General features: G+C 41.2%; 1 protein-coding gene across 1 annotated transcript in view; it reads left to right on the top strand.

Moving 5' to 3' along the window:
* LOC115212270 (hydrocephalus-inducing protein-like) overlaps positions 1–20,980 on the top strand; it is a 158,402-nt gene that overhangs the window by 99,561 nt on the left and 37,861 nt on the right. Inside the window, exons 24-30 of the mRNA XM_029781112.2 lie at positions 1,737–1,834; positions 3,421–3,612; positions 7,078–7,326; positions 8,360–8,584; positions 10,469–10,607; positions 12,404–12,569; positions 17,658–17,805. Coding sequence (XP_029636972.1) covers positions 1,737–1,834; positions 3,421–3,612; positions 7,078–7,326; positions 8,360–8,584; positions 10,469–10,607; positions 12,404–12,569; positions 17,658–17,805 — 1,217 coding nt within the window. The remainder of the gene's footprint in view (positions 1–1,736; positions 1,835–3,420; positions 3,613–7,077; positions 7,327–8,359; positions 8,585–10,468; positions 10,608–12,403; positions 12,570–17,657; positions 17,806–20,980) is intronic.

Genomic DNA, 20,980 nt, shown 5'->3' with positions numbered 1-20,980 from the left:
AAGTAAAACATATTGGACAATGTGTGTGAGTAAAAGAAAGATGGTTTAGACCAGGGCTGGGAAATCCCCGCCCACTGGCACAATTGTGCCTATGAGCCCATTCAATTGCGCCTGCAGGCTGGTATACTCGTATGTACAAAATATAATAAGTTTATCAATTAGAAAATTTATACACTATTTATATGCCGATTTACTATGTAGGTTACATTTCCACTACAATTTAAAATGGTTCGACTCAAACTGAAAATCGTCTGGTAATTGCCATTTGAATTGAAATTTTGCTTTCACTATAAAACACATATTACTAGGTTTGTACCACCCCCTTGAGACCCAACTACACTCTAGCTGAAAGAAATAGAATACCTCATAAGTAATATAAACATCCTAAATTCAGTGGCGGCATTAATGAAGATCGTCATCATCATCATCGTTTAACGTCCGTTTTCCATGCTAGCATGGGTTGGACGGTTCGACCAGGATCTGGGAAGCCAGGAGGCTGCACCAGGCTCCAGTCTGATCTGGCAATGTTTCTACAGCTGGATGCCCTTCCTAACGCCAACCACTCCGTGAGTGTAGTGGGTGCTTTTTATGTGCCAGGCGAGGCTGGCAACGGCTACGATTGGTTAGTGCTTTTTATGTGCCACCGGCACGGAAGCCAGTCAAGGCAGTGCTGGCATCGGCCATGTTCGGATGGTGCTTTTTATGTGCCACCAGCACAGGGATCACAGCTACAATTTCCATTGATTTTTGATGTTGATGTACTTGACTCAAATGGTCTCCTCAAGCACAGATATTATGCGTTAATTTAATTTGTTAAACTTATCTTTATTAATGTATATTGAATTATACATAGATATATACAGGATTTACACAGATATAAGAGTTTGGACTTGTGGCCCACCTGAGGACTTTTTTCTTTGGAAATTTTTGCCCGCCGCACTAAAAGGTTTCCCCACCCCTGGTTTAGATGAAACATTTATTTTAAAGGTCTCTTTGATTACGCTGAGCTGGAGCTAAAATATAACTCCTGTACCTGAGTCAGAGTACCTTCAAGGTACCTGGGTTTTAAATGTATTCTTTGTATCTTTGTATATTTTACTTGTTTTAGTCATTGAGCTGCAGCCATTCTGGAGCACTGCCTCAAAGGGTTTTCGTTGAGAAAATCAACCCCCATTGCTTTTTTTTAAAGCCTGGTACTTATTCTATTGGTGTCTTTTGCTGAACTGCTAGGTTATGGGGATGTAAACAAACTAATACAAGTGGTCAAGTGGTGGGGGTAGGTGGCAAACACCCATACAAAGACATGCACACACACACACACCTGCTATATATATATATATATATATATATATATATATATATATCACCGTGATCACCATGACTGACCAGGCTATCAGATGTTGCTACACATCACTGGTCACAATGCGCTTCGCATTGTTTTAGCCTTCAAATGACGCCACCCCGCTGGCTAAATGAGCAGGCCAACAGAAGAAAGAGTGAGAGAAAGTTGTGGTGAAAGAGTACAGCAGGGATCGCCACCACCCCTTGCAGGAGCCTTGTGGAGCTTTAGGTGTTTTCGTTCAATAAACACTCACAACGCCCGGTCTGGGAATCGAAACCGCGATCCTACGACTGCGAGTCCACTGCCCTAACCACTGGGCCAGGAATGTCCAGGGATGACCTTCACCAGACTGGCATGATCGAATCCATATTGAATGTGTTTCTTTTCTTTCTAGGTTCCAGACTGGGATGATCGGATCCATGTTATCAAATGGGTTGAAGTGGAATCTACACCCCCGAGTAATGTACCTGATGCGGTCGCTGTCAAAGAGACGTAAGATATAACACACCTTTATCATTGTTAATTACAACCCATTTCACACTTTAGTATTCACTTCATTCTGTCAAATGTAATTCTTTGGTATGTTTGTAGATTTTTAGAATGACATTGTCAAGTAGGTGTGAGAGGTCAGATCTTGACAGTCTGAGCATAAAACAAAAATATTTGGGCCAAATATGGCTTGTTTCCCCCCTTTAGTATTCAGTTCACTTTGTCAAATGCAATGTTTATTAATTTACTTTGATTGGAATTAATTTTGCAACATCTTGTAGCTTCAAGTTTTCATTGGTGTATATGTAGAATTTTAGAACGGCATTGTAGGTTCATGTGAGAGGCCAGATCTTGATAGTTTGAACATAAAACAAGTAGAATATTTTGGGCCGGATATTGGCCTGTTCAACCCCTTAGCATTCAGGTTATCCCTTCAAATGCAATGCTTCATCATCATCATCATCATCGTTTCACCTCCGTTTTCCATGCTAGCATGGGTTGGACGGTTCGACTGGGGTCTGGGAAGCCAGGAGGCTGCACCAGGCTCCAGTCTGATCTGGCAGTGTATCTACAGCTGGATGCCCTTCCTAATGCCAACCACTCTGTGAGTTTAGTGGGTGCTTTTTATGTGCCACTGGCACAGGGGCCAGAGGAGGCTGGCAAACCGACACGGACGCCAGTCAGGCAGCGCTGGCAACTGTCATGTTCGGATGGTGCTTTTAACGTATTCAAATTATTTCCAATTAATCGTGCATTATCTTGTAGCTTCAAGATTTTGATGAAGTGATTATAATGTTTAGAAGGACATTGTAGGATAGGTGTGAGAGGCTAGATCTAGCCAGTTTGTTCTGAAACCAAGAAGAATATTTGGGCTGAATATGGCCTGTTAAACCCTTCAGCATTCAAATTATTCTGTTAAATGTAATGCTTATTTATTCACATTGGTTTGAGATAATCATGCATTATCTCATAGCTTTGGGATTTTTAGATTTTAAATTTAAAATAATAAGGGTGAAAAATTGAATATTAAGTTGATTAATATCAGTTTAAAACCAGTGGTGTAGCATATTGAAAAGTCTGAAGTTTCAGAAAAAATTATATTACATACATATAAGAGGGATGTTCACTTTCAGTTCATGCCACTTATATAATAGTTTCACTATTAAAATGAAAGCATTTGACATTACAATAGAGAGATGTTTTTGTTTTACTTTTGACATGTAATACTGAAATAGTGGAGAAGATATGATATTGCTGTGGGCTCGCCCTAGGCAAGAAATTAAAAAATGTTCTTGCCCATGACACTACATGGACCCTAAGTAAGGCATGTGTAAAATTTGAATGAAATTGGTTGTGTAGTTCTCAAGTGTTAGGGATTCACACAGACAGACTGACAGACAGACACACATTCTCAGTATTATATATATAGATGTATGCATGCAGGTATTTGTGTATATGTATGTATATATGCATGACTATATTTATATATGTGTATACATATTTTGTTAGATTTTCTCCCCATTTATACAGTTTTAGATTCTCTCAAATTGTAATTCATTGTATTGTTCTGACTTGATTCTTCATTGCAGTCCAAATGCTACCTTCCGCAAGAGGAGAAAAGTTGTGGAAATTGAACCGGAACCAGCAAATACTGTGATTCCTGGCACTGAGAGAGAAATTGGTTTGTTTATTAGTGGAACTGCTGAGTACTGTAAATACGAATGTCACACAACCAGCATCTACTTCAAGGATACCTACATGTTTCAAACAAGATCTTTCCAGTATGTTCCTCATTTTTTTCTCTTTGGTTCATGATTTAAATTTATATATTTTAAAGATGGCTCTACTTTGCTTCTGCCATCTCTTCCGCTTTGCATATCTACACTAAATGTAATTCATTGCAAATGCATACTAGCTGCACAGTGAGCTGCACATTATTCACTCTTGTACCCTTATAAAATCTGACTTTGAAAGAGAAATATACAATAGGCGCAGGAGTGGCTGTGTGGTAAGAAGTTTTCTTCCCAACCACATGGTTCTGGGTTCAGTCCCACTGTGTGGCACCTTGGGCAAGTGTCTTCTACTATAGCCTCAAGCCAACCAAAGCCTTGTGAGTGGATTTGGAAGACGGAAACTGAAAGAAGCCTGTCATATATATATATTTGTGTGTGTCTGTGTTTGCCCCCTCGCCATCGCTTGACAACCGATGTTGGTGTGTTTACACCCCCATAACTTAGCAGTTTGGCAAAAAGAGACCGATAGAATAAGTACTAGGCTTACAAAGGATAAATCCTGGGGTTGATTTATTTGACTAAAAGGCAGTGCTCCGGCATGGCTGCAGTCAAATAACTGAAACAAATAAAAGAGTGAAAGACTAATACAATATATTTGTGTGTGTGTGTAGTTTACTGTTTCATTATAGGTAGGATCAAGAAAATAAGTATTCTATCCAGTGAGAAATAAATATCATTTAACATTCACAGAATTTCAAGCAGAGCCACCAACAGTTTCATGCTGTGGAGATACAAAAATTTGGAAGATTTATATATCATGCCTTGTTAGAAAATTACTATTTTTAAATCTCACAATGTGAGATATCAAGTAACAGTACTTTGTAGTAAAGATTGTTTGCCAACATAACATGGCAGTCCTGGTTTAGGATGAATGTTGCTGTCTCCAGCTGGCTATATGACATGATCTGTGTCCTTATATTTTCAAACAAGGGAATCTAGCATCCCCACTCAGCTCAAAACAATATCTTTGTTTTAAAGCAATCTTTCAGGCTTAGTGCAAATCAATTTTTGAAAACCAGGATGCTGGTCTATGAGAAAGTCTTACCCACCCACCCTTATATATATGTGTGTGTGTGTGTAAATATATATATATATATAAATATATATATATATATATCTAATATAGGATAAAATTCTTTGAAAAAATTTCTATCAATGGCCAGCATGTTAAAAAATACCATTAAAGGTCAAATTTATAAACAGCTTATAAACCAGGGCAAAAGAAAAAAATAAATTTTCTAATGCCAAATATGCCGAAAACAGACACATTGTCAATAACCATATAATTTATCACTATAAGCATGCGTCTCGAAGTAAGCCGGCAGAAATTTCTAAAAAATTCTGTTGTTATCATATCACACCCTATTTCAGAGTTAATTCATAAGAACCTTCTCTTCGTCAATGATAAATGCGACAAAGAAATAAATGAAATACTTACTTATACCCATGGAAGAAGCAAACACTAAGTCATGAGCACAATTAAGTACCCCAAATATATCCAAAATAGAAATTCCCCAGCCACACCTCGAGACACGTGCAAGTGGACTGAAAACTCTCATAGAGTGAGAGAGTCCGGAAGTGAACACTATTAAATTTGCATCTAATATAGGATAAAATTTTTCAAAAAAAATTCTATCAATGGCCAGCATATTAAAGAAAACCTTTAAAGGTTAAATTTATAAACAACTTATAAACAAGGGCAAAAGAAAGGAAATTTTCTAATGCCAAATATGCCGAAAACAGACACATTGTCAATAACCATATAATTTATCACTATAAGCACGTGTCTCGAAAGCCAAGAGAAATTTCTAAAAAATTCTGTTGTTATCATATCAGACCCAATATTTTGGATATATTTGGGGTACTTAATTGTGCTCATGACTTAGTGTTTGCTTCTTCCATAGGTATAAGTAAATATTTCATTTATTTCTTTGCCGCATTTATCACTGACGAAGAGAAGGTTCTTATGAATTAACTCTGAAATAGGGTGTGATATGATAATAACAGAATTTTTAGAAATTTCTGCCGGCTTACTTCGAGATGCGTGCTTATAGTGATAAATTATATGGTTATTGACAATGTGTCTGTTTTCGGCATATTTGACATTAGAAAATTTCTTTTTTTCTTTTGCCCTGGTTTATAAGCTGTTTATAAATTTAACCTTTAATGGTATTTTTTAACATGCTGGCCATTGATAGAAATTTTGTGTCTGTTTTCGGCATATTTGGCATTAGAAAATTTTTTTCCCTTATTTTTTCTTTTGTTGTGTATATATATATATATATATAGAGAGAGAGAGAGAGAGATATTTATTACCGGTGAAGGCTGGTTTATAGGGTCCTGGGTTTCTCGCCATAAAGGATACCTTTATGGTGTATCTTCAGACCCTAAGATCTGTTGGCCTATGACTTCTTTAAAATATAGAGGGGGAAATGATATGGATGTAGACAAGGGGATAATCTCCCTTTGCTGCTGGCTGTCACCCTCCAGCCATGTCGCCATCTTTCAGTGATGAGGGTAAACAATTGAGAGTTATCTCTTTCTCTCTCCCATCAGCAATCAACTTCCAACTGTGGTGTCATTTTCGCTCTTACTGCTATTATGTGGTTCCAAAAATGCCAGCAGAAATCTCCCAAAATGCAAGCATGGCCTGAAAATCCCCGCTCTGGAGTTCAGTAATGTCTCTGGTAGGCAGCGAGCTGGCAGAATCGTTAGCACGCCGGGCGAAATGCTTAACAGTATTTCATCTGCCGCTACATTCTGAGTTCAAATTCCACTGAGGTCGACTTTGCCTTTCATCCTTTCGGGGTCAATAAATTAAGTACCAGTTATGCACTGGGGTTGCTGTAATCGACTTAATCCATTTCTCTGTCCTTGTTTGTCCTCTCTGTGTTTAGCCCCTTGTGGGTAGTAAAGAAATAGGTATGTGTGAGCCCTTGAGGATTTCTGTGTGTTCGGCTACACATAGCCTGTAGCTCCTGCTCCGTTGACGCAGGGACCCAGGTTCCCAAGTGTATGATTCTTACTCTATAAACCAGCCTTAACCAGTAATTAATGTAGACTGCTCTGCTTCTTGGAGGGTGCTTCTCCAAATTTATGTTTTTCTAAAAACACACACACACACACACCACACACACACACACACATATATATATATATATGTCTGTGTGTCTATAATTGTCCCCTATCACCGCTTGACAACCAGTGTTGGTGTGTTTATGTCCCCGTAACTTAGCAGTTCAGCAAAAGAGACCGATAGAATAGGCTTTAAAAAAATTAACCCTGTTCGACTACAACCCTTTCAAGGTGGTGCTGCAGCATGGCCACAGCCAAGTGCCTGAAACATGTAAAAAATAAAATTCCAATATAGAATTTTTTAATGGAATTCATTGAAGTTTACAAATGATTGAAAGAAATGTTTTTATTTTTATTTTTTATTTATATTTTGTGTAGATTTTGTTTAACAAACAATGGAATCGTTCAACTGGAATACAGTTGGCAAGTTGTGCTGGATGACATTCATTTGAGCAGTAATTTGCCAGAAGAAGAGCCAAACCGCAGTCCTTCTGTACAAATGGACACTTACATTCCGATCACCATTGAACCAGATTATGGCACCATAGCTGCCGATATGTCCTGCACATTTACTGTGAAATATTCTCCTTTGAAAGCTGCGGAAGTCTCTGGAAAACTTGTTTGTTGGTAATGAAAGTTACGTTAAATTGCTTTATTAGTTTTTAAATGTGGATTGCTTTCTGAGTTATTAAAATACGTATGAGGCACAGGCATGGTTGTGTGGTAAGAAGCTTGCTTCCAAGGCGGTGAGCTGGCAGAAACGTTAAGCACGCCGGGTGAAATGCCTAGCGGTATTTCGTCTGTCTTTACATTCTGAGTTCAAATTCTGCCGAGGTCGACTTTGCCTTTCATCCTTACTGCGTCGATAAATTAAGTACCAGTTATGCACTGGGGTTGATGTATTTGACTTAATCCGTTTGTCTGTCCTTGTTTGTCTTCTCTGTGTTTAGCCCCCTATGGGTAATAAATATTGACCTTTCTGACAATGCTTTAAGTTCTTCAGTTTATATTTGGAGTTCAAATCCAACTGGTGTCTGCCATTACTGTTGTCCTTCTGCATGTTGAGGAAACAATTTCTCATTAAGCAATCAATTTGGCCATTGTAACAGTGTGAGATGACGACCTCCTCCCCTTCCTCCTTTCCTCGCGCTTCTTCCTCTTCCCTCTCTCTTTTTCATCTCTTCTCTTCCTCATCTCTTCTTTCTCTTCCCCCTCTTCGTCTGTCCCCCTCTCTCTCTCCTCTCTATCCTCTATTTCCTCTATCCTCTATCTCCTCTCTGTCCTCTCTTGCCTCCACCTTCTCCTCCTTCAATCCCATACCTCTCCTCCCCTTCCAGACTTCTCTCCCTCTGCCTCCTGTTCGCCCCTCCATCCCTCCTCCTTTTTTTCCTCTTCCTCTTCCTCTTCCTCCTCTCTTCCTCTTCCCCTCTTCCTCATCTCTTCTTTCTATTCCCCCTCTTCGTCTCCCCCTCTCTCTTCTCTATCTCCTCTCTGTCCTCTCTTGCCCCCACCCTCTCCTCCTCCAATCCCACACCTCTCCTCCCCTTCTAGGCTTCTCTCCCTCTGCCTCCTGTTTGTCCCCTCCATCCCTCCTCCTTTTTCTTCTCTTCCTTTTACACCCCCCTCTCTACTTACATTTGTTTTCCTTTCCACTATTTAGTATTCCCAACCTTGAAGAAGAAGTCGAAGCGCCCACCATTATGATAAAAGCCAAAGGCCTGATGCCTTATTGCCATTTTGATGTCAAAGAATCTGACTACGTCCGCAATGCTCGCCGAGACCCAAAGCAATGTGGCCCTGCTGGAGCACCTCCCTCTGCTGTCCTTGATCCCAATACACGGGTCATTGAATTAGAATGTGTCGGACTGCAATCAAAAATTTCCAAGTAAGTTTGCTCCATTTAAAACCCAATTTACCTTAAAATGACTGTTGTGTTTTCTAAAATATTGGGCCTGAAATTGTTTCTTTCCATCATCATCATCATCATCATGATTTAATGGCCATCTTCTTTGCTAGCAAGGGTTGGATGGCTTGATAGTAGCTGGCAAGGCTGGAGAGCTTCACCAGGCTCCATTGTCTGCTTTGGCATGGTTTCTACTGCTGGATGCCTTTCCTAGTGCCAACCACTCCACAGAGTGTATTGGGTGCTTTTAATGTGGTACTGATACTGACAGGGTCTTCAAGTACCTTGGAAGAAGGAGTAGTATTGAGTTGGGTGTGTGGTTTTGTGCCAGTTGAAAAATTTAGGGTCTAGAGGAGCCAGACATAGGTGTTTTGTTGTAGCACAGATACATGGAGACTCCAGTTGGAAAAGAAAAGGAAGTGAATTGGAGAGTAAGATAAAGAGAGCAATAGCGAGAGAGAGAGAGATGATGGCAAAGATGTGTGAAGACACACCCTTGTAGTGGAATATATAGTCAGTACAAGGTGTTGATGTGACTGTGTGTATGTTATTACAAGAGGTCATAAAGAGATGAAAGAATAAATTCAAGGTCTATATACATTTACCACAGAAAAATATATTTATTTCTTTTATCGGTGATAATACAAGGAATCAAAATGTAGAATCTAGTTGAATGAAATAATCTATGCAAGAAAGTTGAGAGATAGGAAATATAGAAATAACAGCTCAGTGGTGGCTTTCAGTCATGTGGCGTAGAGAAATAGACGGACATAGCAATGACGAGAATTGCTCTAAGTCTAATCAACTAAGAAGCGAAGAGCTGGGTTAGTAAGCTGTTTTTATTAATGGAATGCCAGACATTCTAGAAACTTCCAAGAGAAACACTAAGCTTCTTGAATAATTATGAATCACATCTTATGATACGGATGCTTTGAGAAACTTAGAAAAGAGAGGTTACTCTATGATATTTCTTGCAAGGGAGATCATTCAACTATTTAGCTACATAGACCAATACAGCCTCAAGGGACATTGGGTTGTTGAGAATAGATGAAGTGATATAGAGGCTTGGGTTGGATGAGTGGGCAGGACTGATGGGGAGAAATATATGAGAGGCTTGAGGGAAGGACTTGCAGAGATATGTGGCACTGGTGCCAGCAGGAAATGGAGAAATCATTGCTAGACAAGAATGGCTGATCAGCAGAGGCATCTTGTGATTTATATAGAGAAGAGACCTTTGTGTTTGATGAGCATTGATAATGGGTGATGGGGAATGAACTGCTCTGTCGTGATAATAGACTGGAATACTGGGGGAAATGAAGAGGATGGAGTCCTGAGAAAAAGAAGAATACAAGTGAAGCCGTAGGATTTTGATTTTTCTGGATTTCAAAGGTTTGGGACTAATCCTTTGATATGCAGGCCATCACAAGGCACCATGGAAGAATATATCTTGGAGTGGTATTGGTGGTAGATGTGGTGGTGGTTGTGATGATGGTGGTGGAGGTGGAGGTTGAGGTGGTGATGGAGGCGGAGGTTGTGGTGGTGGTTGTGATGGTGGTGGTGGTGGTGGTGGTAGTGATGGTGGTGGAGGTTGTGGTGGTGGTGTTGGTGGTAAGAGTGGTAATGATGATGACTATGAAGACTATGTGATGACGATCTTGATGATGACAGCAATGGTGGTGATGTGGGTGACAATGCGGATGACATGATAATTTTGATGATGGTGATGAGGAGGAGGGGAGAGTGGTAATGATGGTGCTGACATTGAAGATGACACGATAACAAAGATGATGATGCTAATGATGTTGATGATGGTGGGTTGCCAATTTGATATTCCTTGTATTTTTCACCATTTTTTATCCATTGTAGATCATTTCCAATTTTCAACCCAACCAATGAGAAATACACCTATGAATGGATTTATCAAGATGAGAAACCACAGAAGAGCAATATCGGCTTCAACTGTTTAACTACCCAAGGGTCTGTGAAACCAGGGAAAAAAGCTGAGGTGATTTTGCACTCTTGTATTTTCACTGCACATCTTATGTGTCCCTAGCCTGTACTGGAAATTTCTACCTACACCTTTTCTGCATTATTGAGCAGGGACATTTCCCTGAAGAAATTGGCAATTTTTCTGCTTTCCTTCTTCCTAGTATTTTGGTTTGCTAGATTAACTCTGAGTCACTTCGATTCCCGGCCTTGTTTTAACTCCTGGAATTTCTCAAATCTCTCTCTATATATATAAAGCTGAAGTTGTCTGTGTATGGCAGGTTTGGTAGCCTTCAACTAACACTATCTCCTCTGAGACCCTGTGGCGCAAGTTGACAAAAATTGAGAGTAGGGTAGAAGAAGACTTGCTCTTCTTTCTGTAGAAGAAAAAATTCAAATCGGACCATGTTAAGACCAAAAATTATTTACATCAAAAAGGTGCTTTTTTTTCTATGAAAATCCTTATTTTTTACGATTTTTTGACTGCTGTGTTGCCATTTTTCGGTATATTTCAACCAGAAATAAAGAGAATAACAAGCTACATAATGCAAAATTTTTACTTTTCAAAAATTCCAATTCTAAAGGGTTGAAACAAACCCGAGAAATGCCGGGTGATACTGCTAGTTCTACTATAGATTCAGTTGTAAGAACAAGGTCAACAAAATAGAGGAGCTCTCACAACCAACCAGTTTTGAATTCTTCTGTTATGGCCTGGAAGACTATGGTAAACAAGGGGGCTGAGAACCGAGCCTTAGTGAACTCCTGCCCATACACTGAATTTGTTACAGACTTTCTCTTTAATGACTACATCCCTATTCACGGCTTGAATGGCTCTCACCAGCCACTCATCTACCCACTAGCTTCTGCAGCAATCACCAGATGAGGGAGCAAGGGACCCTGTCAAAAGCTGTATCCATGTCAACAAATGCCATGTACAGCATTTTATTTTTGTTGAAATGCTTCTCTCCTGCACTTGCCTTACAAAGAAGATATCACCAGTAGTACTTCTTCTTCCTGGTGCAAAAACCAAACTGCATCTCTTCCTAATTAGTTACGGTATGGCCCTTTCTGTTACCTTCAAGATCTGATTGAGCAGTTTTGATACCTCTGTAATTATTTCCGTCTCTGGTGTCACTTTTACCTTTGTAGCAGTTGACTATAATGCTGCTAGACCAATTGTTGGGTATGACTCCCTTGTGGACAACCTGGTTATCTATACAGGTGACTAGACTATACCCCACTCCACCAGATATTTTTAGCATCTCAGCAGTGATTCCTGATATGCTGGGAGCTTTCCCTGTCTTCATATCCTTAATTGCTTTATCCACTAAGCTATTGTTGATTTGGATAGCTGGTCCCTCAGTTGGGTCCACATTTGGCAGACTCTCCTCCTCTCATGCATTCTCCACATTAATCAGCCTTTTCACAGTGGCACTTCTATGCCACCTTCTTTGAAGATTCATGGAGTGAAGTTATTATTTGAATTGACAAAATCATTGAAGCATCAGAAGCTGACATGTTTCATAGTTTTTGCTCTTTTATGTTCTGAGTTCAATCCACACTAAGGTCAACTTTGTCTTTCATCCTTCCAGGGTCCATAAAATAAAATATCATTTAGGTACTGATTATGACCATCCGACTTCCCTTAAAAAATTGCAGGCTTTGTTCTCAAATCAGTAACCATTACTATTCTTATTGCCATCGTGTCTGCATCTTATCATCATCATCTTCCTTTATGAAATTTCATTCTCAGCTGACAAACAGAAATAGCTTTCTTAAAGAATCTTATTCTTTTTTCTCTTTCTCCCCAATCAGATGGTATTTGAATTCATGCCCTATCAAATCGGTTACAGTGAATCCTTTTGGGAGTTCCAAATTGCACAAAAGAGTACCAAAATCCCTTTCCTTTTTGTCGCCAATGTCCATGACCCTGACATCTTATTTGACCGGTCACATGTATTGCTCAAGCGCCTGGTCATTGGTAAGTATTCCTTTATCATATTACCTTAAAATTAATTTCTGATCAAAAAGTTCAAATTCTTCCATTTGGAAATCATTCCAGAATGAAGACCACTTCTGTGATTTTTGTTGTGTTTCAGTTTCAGTTAAAACAAAGAATTTAAGACTGAATTTTCTCTAACTCCCCATCATGCTTTGTTCCTGGTAGAGCAAGAACAGCCTAAACGTATTCTCTACCGGATTCCTGGTAAAATGGTAATGAAGGAACAAGCAGAAAAAAGAAGACAAAATACTAAAGAAATAGACAATAGATCATGTTGCAGTTTTGTAGTCAGGTTTATGACTTGTTAATGGCAGCGAACTGGCAGAATCGTTAGCACGCTGGGCGAAATGCGTAGCCGTATTTCGTCTGCTGTTACGTTCTGAGTTCAAATTCCGCCGAGGTCAACTTTGCCTTTCATCCTTTTGGAGTCGATTAAATAAGTACCAGTTACGCACTGGGGTTGATATAATTGTCTTAACCCATTTGTCTGTCCTTGTTTGTCCTCTCTGTGTTTAGCCCCTTGTGGGTAGTAAAGAAATAGGTTAATGGTGCCCCCCGCCCAGCTGTGGTTTACTTTTGTTTTTAATTAAAAAAATGGAACTTTTTGTGATGGAACGAACTTGTGATTAAACCCTGTACTTTATCTTATAAACAAACAAGGCTGAGGCTCTTTGCAGCCAAGGAAATTCATCATTTAGCGTCTGCTTTCCATGCTGGCATGGGTTGGACGGTTCAACTGGGGTCTGGGAAGCCAGAAGGCTGCACAAGGCCCAGTCTGATCTGGCAATGTTTCAATGGCTGGATGCCCTTCCTAAAGCCAACCACTCCATGAGTGTAGTGGGTGCTTTTTACATGCCACCGACACAGGTGCCAGACGAGGCTGGTAAACAGCCACGATCGGATGGCGCATTTTTAAATGCCACCGGCACGGAGGCCAGGTGAGGCTAGCAATGGCCACGATTGGATGGTGCTTTTTACGTGCCACCGGCACGGAGGCCCGTCGGCACGGTGCTGGCAATGGCCACGTTCAGATGGTTCGCTTACGTGCCACCGGCACTCGTATCACAGCTCTAATTTCCATTGATGTTGATCGATTTTGATTTTGATTCTGATTCTCACTTGCCTCAACAGGTCTTCACAAGTAGGGTTTTGTGTCCCAAGAAGGAAAGGTATGCATAAGTGGACTGGCTACATCCCAAGTAGAGGCCACGGGTTATGGTCTTACTTGTCATGCCGGGTCTTCTCACGCACAGCATACTTCCATAGTCATTTCCTCGGTGAGACCTAAAGTTCGAAGGTCGTGCTTCACCACCTCATCCCAGGTTTTCCTGGGTCTACCTCTTCCGCAGGTTCCCTCAACCACTAGGGTATTGCACTTTTTCACACAACTATCTTCATCCATTCTTGTCACATGACCATACCAGCAAACATCTCTCTTGTACGCCACAACGTCTCTCTTGTACGCCACAACTGATGCTTCTTAGGTCCACCTTTTCTCTCAAGGTACTTACACTCTGTCGAGTATGAACACTGACATTACACATCCATGGTGGCATACTAGCTTCATTTCTTGTGAGCTTACGCATATCCTCAGCAGTCACGGCCCATGTTTCACTACCATGTAGCATGGCTGTTTGTACACATGCGTCATACAGTCTGCCTTTTACTCTGAGCGAGAGGCCGTTTGTCACCAGCAGAGGTAAGAGCTCTCTGAACTTTGCCCAGGCTATTCTTACTCTAGTAGTTACACTTTCAGCACACCCACCCCTGCTACTGACTTGGTCACCGAGGTAACGGAAGTTATCAACTATTTCTAGTTTTTCTCCGTGGAATGTGGTGGAAGTTGTTCTCTGCGCATTTTCAGTGTTTATTGCTCCTGAGCATCTGCCACATACAAAAACTATTTTCCTAGTTAGCCTTCCTTGAACATTGCTGCACCTCTTATGTGTCCATAGCTTACACTTGGTGCACCTTATAGAGTTTCTACCTATGCCTTTTCTACAGATCGAGCAGGGCTACCTGAAGGCGTTTGTGATTTGTCTATCTTCTTACTTTGGTTTTAGCTAGGTTGACTCTAAGGCCCTTCGATTCTAATCCTTGCTTCCACACCTGAAACTTCTCCTCCAGTTCTGATAGTGACTCAGCAATTAGAGCAAGGTCATCAGCATAGAGGAGCTCTCAGGGGCATCCTGTCTTGAATTCCTCCGTTATTGCCTGGAGGACTATGATAAATAGGAGGGGGCTGAGGACTGAACCTTGGTGGACTCCAACCTCTACCCGGAATTCTTCACTGTACTCGTTGCCAACCCTCACCTTACTAGCAGCGTCTCTGTACATGGCTCGCACAGCTCTCACTAACCATTCATCTATCCCTAGTTTCCTCATTGACCACCAGATAAGGGATCGGAGGACCCTGTTGAAGGCTTTCTCCATGTCAACAAAAGCCAGGTACAGGGGCTTATCTTTGGCTAGGTATTTCTCCTGCAGCTGTCTTACCAGGAATATAGCATCAGTAGTACTTTTCCCTGGCACAAACCCAAACTGCATCTCATCTAAGCTAACTCTCTCTCTAATTAGTTGGGCTATAACCCTCTCTGTAACCTTCATTACCTGATCCAGCAGCTTGATACCCCTGTAGCTATTTGTATCTAGGGCGTCACCTTTACCTTTGTAGCAGTTGACTATTATGCTGCTACACCAGTCATTGGGAATGGCTCCTTCATGTATCACCTGGTTAACTATACGGGTGACTAGGCTATAGCTAACACTACCAGATATTTTGAGCATCTCTGCAGTAATTCCTGATGGGCCTGAGGCTTTCTCTGTCTTCATGCTTCTAATTGCCTTAACTCCCAAGGAACTGTCAACTCGGATAGCTGGTCCCTCTGTTGGGTCGAAATTCGGCAGACTCTCTTTATCCCATTCATTTTCTTTATTCAGCAACCTTTCATAGTGGCGTCTCCAAACCTCTCTCTTTGCATCCTCACTTAGCGCAAGTGAACCATCATCCATGCGAACACATTTCTCTCCTACCACATCACGATTCTCTCTCACACACTATCTTGCAACACAAAATACCTCATGTCTTTCATCCTCACAGCACAGAACATTGGCAAATTTTTTCTTATCTGCTTCCCCTCTGGCTAAATACATTGCCTCCTAGCTTCCCTTCTGGCAGTCTGATACACTTCCCTGCTACCCCCATTCTTCCAGTCCTTCCAAGCCTGTCTCTTTTCTCTAATAGCCCTGTCAACAATATTGTTCCACCACCACGTTATTTTGGGTCTTGAGGGGACTTTGCACCAACCACAGATCTGGTCAGTGGCTCTCAGCAGGTTGTCCCTTAGAAACCTCCAGTTGTCTTCTACTGCATGTGAAGCTATATCCCCTTCTATTTCGTCAAAGGCTTCAAGTAATATGTCTCTAAATTTCTGTCCATTCGTAGGATCTTTAAGCTTCCAGACCCTTCTTCTCCATGTTGGTCGTCTTCTGGTTGTCCTCTTAGTCCTGATCCTAAAGTCACTAACTACCAGTCTATGTTGTGGGGTACATTCTTCTCCTGGGAAGGTTTTGGCATTAATAAGCAGCCGTCTTTCCCTTTTTCTGGCAAGGATGTTGTAGATTTGGCTCGTATGTCGGCCTGATCGGTAGGTGACTAGGTGGCTGGTAGGTTTCCTGAAGTTAGTGTTGCAAACCATAAGATTATTCGCATCGCAGAACTCCAGCAGCCTGGCTCCCTCCTCGTTGCGGGAACCATAACTGTAGCCTCCATGTACACCATGGAAGCCCCTAGCAAATTATGAATGGAATTTATTCTTTGACCAGTAATGAGTGATTCAGACCATCAAACTGGTAAAAGTAATGAGGAAAGTAACAATTTGGATGAGTAAATATGGTAGTTGAGAGATGGGCCTATTACTGTTATTCTGTCCTTTAGTTTGCCTGCAGTTGTTACTCTTCAGCCGTGTCTGCAACTATTTATTCCTTTTGCTCAGGAGTTCAAGTCTGAGACAGTTCATGTAGAATCTCAGGTTCTGATTTTTAATGCCTTGTTTGTTAAACTCTGTTCCCATGTCTCAGATTCAGTAAATATTCTAATGTAGGATTCAATTAAGTGATTCCTGCAAAGAAATGTTTTAATTAAAAGGATCAGAAATGGACAGGTATAAATCAGTAGCTAACGAGTTAGGTCTCATAAATCTAAAAGTCATATAATGTTGTGTATGATGTCATCATTGTCATGGTGTAGAAACATGGCTTAGTGGCTAGCAAATTCAGCTCACAGTCATAAGGTCAGCAGTTCAATTCCTGGTGGTAGATTGTGTCCTTCAGCAAGACATTTTACTTGTTGCTTCAATCCTCTCAACTGGCACCCTCGTTGCCATAACTGACTGAGTGCTGGCATCATTCTCATTATTGTCATCATTTAACATCCACCTCTCCTTGTTTACATGGGTCAGATGGGTCAGACAGTTGTTGAGGGAGGTTTTCAATGGCTGGATGCCCTTAATGTCAGCAATTCTTGCCCGTTTCCAAGTAAGGTAATATTTCCCAATGGCCAGATAGGTTTTGCAACGAAAATTGGAAATGAACAATACCATGTGGATGATGATAGGCACAGGTATGGCTGTGCCATACGAAGTTTGCTTCCCAACTACGTGGGTCTAGGTTCAACCCCACTGTGTGGCACCTTGGGCAAGTGTCTTCTACTGTAGCTTCAGGCTGACTTAAGCTTTGTGAGTGTACTTGGTAACTGAAAACTGAAAGAAGCCCATCATGTGTGTGTGTTTGCCCACTACCACTGCTCGCTAACCATTGTCGGTGTGTTTACACACCAGTAACTTAGTGGTTTGGCAAAAGAGACCGATAGAATAAATACCAGGTTTAAAAAAGAAAAAAACAAATCCTGAGGTTGATTCATTCGACTGAAACTTCTTCAATGACTGAAACGAGTAAGAGATAAAAGATGAACAATGTCCATGCGATGCCAAAACAAGAAGACACACAGACAAATCATCTTTATTAAACAAATGTTTTCTTTTTTCTCCTCTCTGATTCCTTTTCCAGACCATTCTATAACAGAAACCGTTTATCTTGTGAACAACGAAGAATGTGAATTTGAATTTGCTTTCACAGAAGACAGTTGCTTCTCTGCTGGAATTCCTTCCAAGCTAAAAATAGAACCAATGTCAGGAACAGTGGCACCGAAATCACGGTAACAACTTGTTGGAACCAGTTCCTTTATTTCTTTTTTCTTTTTTTTAATTAACAATAATTACTGAACATGAACTTTTGATAAGCCTAAATATTATATGAATATTATCATTGTGTAATCAAAGCCCCGGGACCTTGTTAGGAGGACGAGGATGGTGGCAGTGGCAGCAGTGCTGCTTGTTGTTCTTCTTCAATTCTTTTTCTATTTTTTCTTGGTCCCATTGCTGCCATTCCTCTCTTCCTCCACCTTCAGAGGAAGTCAACATAAGAGATGTAGAGCACAGTCATCATCATCATCATTGTGTAATGTCCGTTTTCCCTGTTAGCATGGGTTGGATGGTTCGACCGGAGTCTGGGAAGCCAGGAGGCTGCACCAGGCTCCAGTCTGATCTGGCAGTGTTTCTACAGCTGGATGCCCTTCCTAACACCAACCACTCTGTGAGTGTAGTGGGTGCTTTTTACATGCCACTGGCACAGGTGCCAGGGGAGGCTGGCATTTTCCACTATCGGTTGGTGCTTTTTACATGCCACCAGCACCGATGCCAGTCAAGGCAGCGCTGGCCTCGGCCACGTTTGGATGGTTCTTTTACATGCCACCGGCACAAGTATCACAATGTAGGCAAAGAGTATGTATAAACCCCATGTGCTGTACGCAAGCATTGGACGCACAAGAGATGTGAAATCACAGGAAGATTAGTAGAGAACGTAAACTTCATATGTGACAGGTAAACTGGAGCAGTACATGCTCACTGGGAACAAGTGCTCTTAAATGCCCAAATGGTTCAATGAAAGTAGGCGATAGCTTTTGTTACCTGGGAGATGTAATTAGCAAGGAAGGTGAGTGCTCCCAAAGCATGGGAGCCAGGAGAAGAACAGATTGGGAAACTTCAGGGAGCTTCCGCTGTTGCTGCTGCTGGTAACAAAGTTCTTTTCCCTCCAAACTTTGTTGCTGAAGAGGAGATAACCTGCTGCAGTCATCCAGCAGTTATCTGGTTAGGGGATTTACACCTATTTGTTCACAGTGAGAAATATTTTCCATGACCTAATAAAATGAATGGATTTCTTATGTGTTTGAGTATGCTTCCAGCATATTTGAACTGGTAACAAGTTGGTATTCAATAACTTGTCTCAGCTGAGAGGAAATCCACTGCAATCTCTTTTATTATCATATTTGATGGCATAAAACATGCACAGACATACTAGATGCACCCCTGGTTTCAGCAGTGCATCATCGTCATTTAACATCCACTTTTCCATGCTTGCTTCGGTTGGACGGAATTTATTAAAGCAGATTCTTTTATGGCCAGTTGCTGCTATTGTTTGCATCCCTCACCTGTTTCCAAATTAGGTAATGTTTCCGCTTGGCCAAGCATGCTTTTCACAGAAGACTGGAAATGAAGAACATCGCTTGTATGACAGTGATGCTCATTTACAGCTATGATTTCAAAACACACACACACACACACCTCTACCAAATGCACTCATAAGGTGATGGCTGACCCATTTCTATAGTAGAAGACACTTGCCCAAGGTGCCACATAGAGGGACTGAACCTGTAACCATGTGGTTGGGAAGCAAGCTACTACCACACAGCCACTCTTATCTACAGCAAGAAATATTCTCCATGACAAAATACAGTGAATTATTTTCCTACAGGTTCCAATATGCCTCAAATATATTTAACCCTTTTGTTACCAACCCAGCTGAAACCAACTCTGGCTCTGAGTATAAATGTCTTGTTTTTATAAGTTTTGAATTAAAATCTTCCACCAAACCTTAGTCACAATTTATGTTCCTAACACTAGCTTAATGATAACTTTAAAGTAATTGAAAGAAATACAGAGCATCTCAAAATAGATACAGTAACAAAAGGGTTAAACTTGTGAAAACTAACACTTCCGTTTTCCGAGCCGAGATTCGAAACCGAATCTAAGGATTCTCGCTCGTCTGAGCCACCATTGGCCAAACAGGCGCGAAAGAAATTTCTTTGTCCTATCAAAAAGTGATGGATAGTTTTTCCTTCGACCTACGACTTGAGCCATGTCATTTAAGGTTCAAGTGACTGGGAGGTGACCTACAAAAGTAGAAATTACTCCTGTGCTATGTCTGTCCTGCTAGCTGTCCTGACCATTATAAATACAGCAATCTGTTAAGGTACGGCAAAAAGCTGTTACTAGGTGAACTCTCAAGAGACAGCCTTGCACCGGTCAAGTAGCCAACAGAGAACCAGATATTCGGCACGAATGGCCCAACACAGTAACGGTCACAGAACATAAACAGACACCACTGAATGACCAATGCACACACAGACACAAAACATGTCCAGTTTTACCACATCATATCGGCACAGTATTTCCCCCGTTTATTTTCTTCTTCACCAACTCAAAGTAAGTTGGTAATGTCATGTAGTGAATTTTTTGGTGTATACAACAAATAAATGCAAGTGTTGTTTAAATAAATTATTTAAACTACGAGAGAAATGCTGGACATAAGAAGCATCGGATGTGGTATGCAAGAGAGACGTTTGTGCTGGTATGGTCATGTACTACAGATGGATGAGGAGAGATGTGTAAAGAAGTGCCACTCCCAAACAGTTGAAGGAATCCAGGCTAGAGGTAGACCCAGGAAGACATGGGATGTGGTGGTCAAGCATGACCTTCGAACGTTGGGCCTCACAGGGGCAATGACAGAAGACTGAGACCTCTGGAGATATGCTGTGACCTGACAAATAACGTGAGTTCATGGCTGTTTCCTGCACCAGCTTCACATAGCAGCCCCTGCCCATTCAAAGTGCTTTGGATCACAGGACGGCCTACTGTGTTTACCTTGGATCAAAACAAAAATCAAATGGAAATTGTAGTTGTGATACCCGTGCCGGTGGCACGTAAAAAGCACCATCCGAACGTGACCGATGCCAGCCTTGCCTGGCACCTGTGCCGGTGACACGTAAAAAGCACCCACTACACTCACGGAGTGGTTGTCGTTAGGAAGGGCATCCAGCTGTAGAAACACTGCCAGATCAGACTGGAGCCTGGTGCAGCCCCCTGGTTTCCTAGACCCCGGTCAAACCGTCCAACCCATGCTAGCTTGGAAAATGGACGTTAAACGATGATGATGAATCCGATGTTTTCCCATTGTTTTGCTTTGAAGTCGTCCCCATGCCTCTTTCATCTGCT

This window comes from Octopus sinensis, linkage group LG1, assembly GCF_006345805.1.
Source record: "Octopus sinensis linkage group LG1, ASM634580v1, whole genome shotgun sequence".
NCBI classification, from domain to species: Eukaryota; Metazoa; Mollusca; class Cephalopoda; order Octopoda; family Octopodidae; genus Octopus; species Octopus sinensis.
The sequence above is the reverse complement of the archived record's forward strand: the minus strand, read 5'-3'. Positions and strand labels throughout refer to the sequence as shown.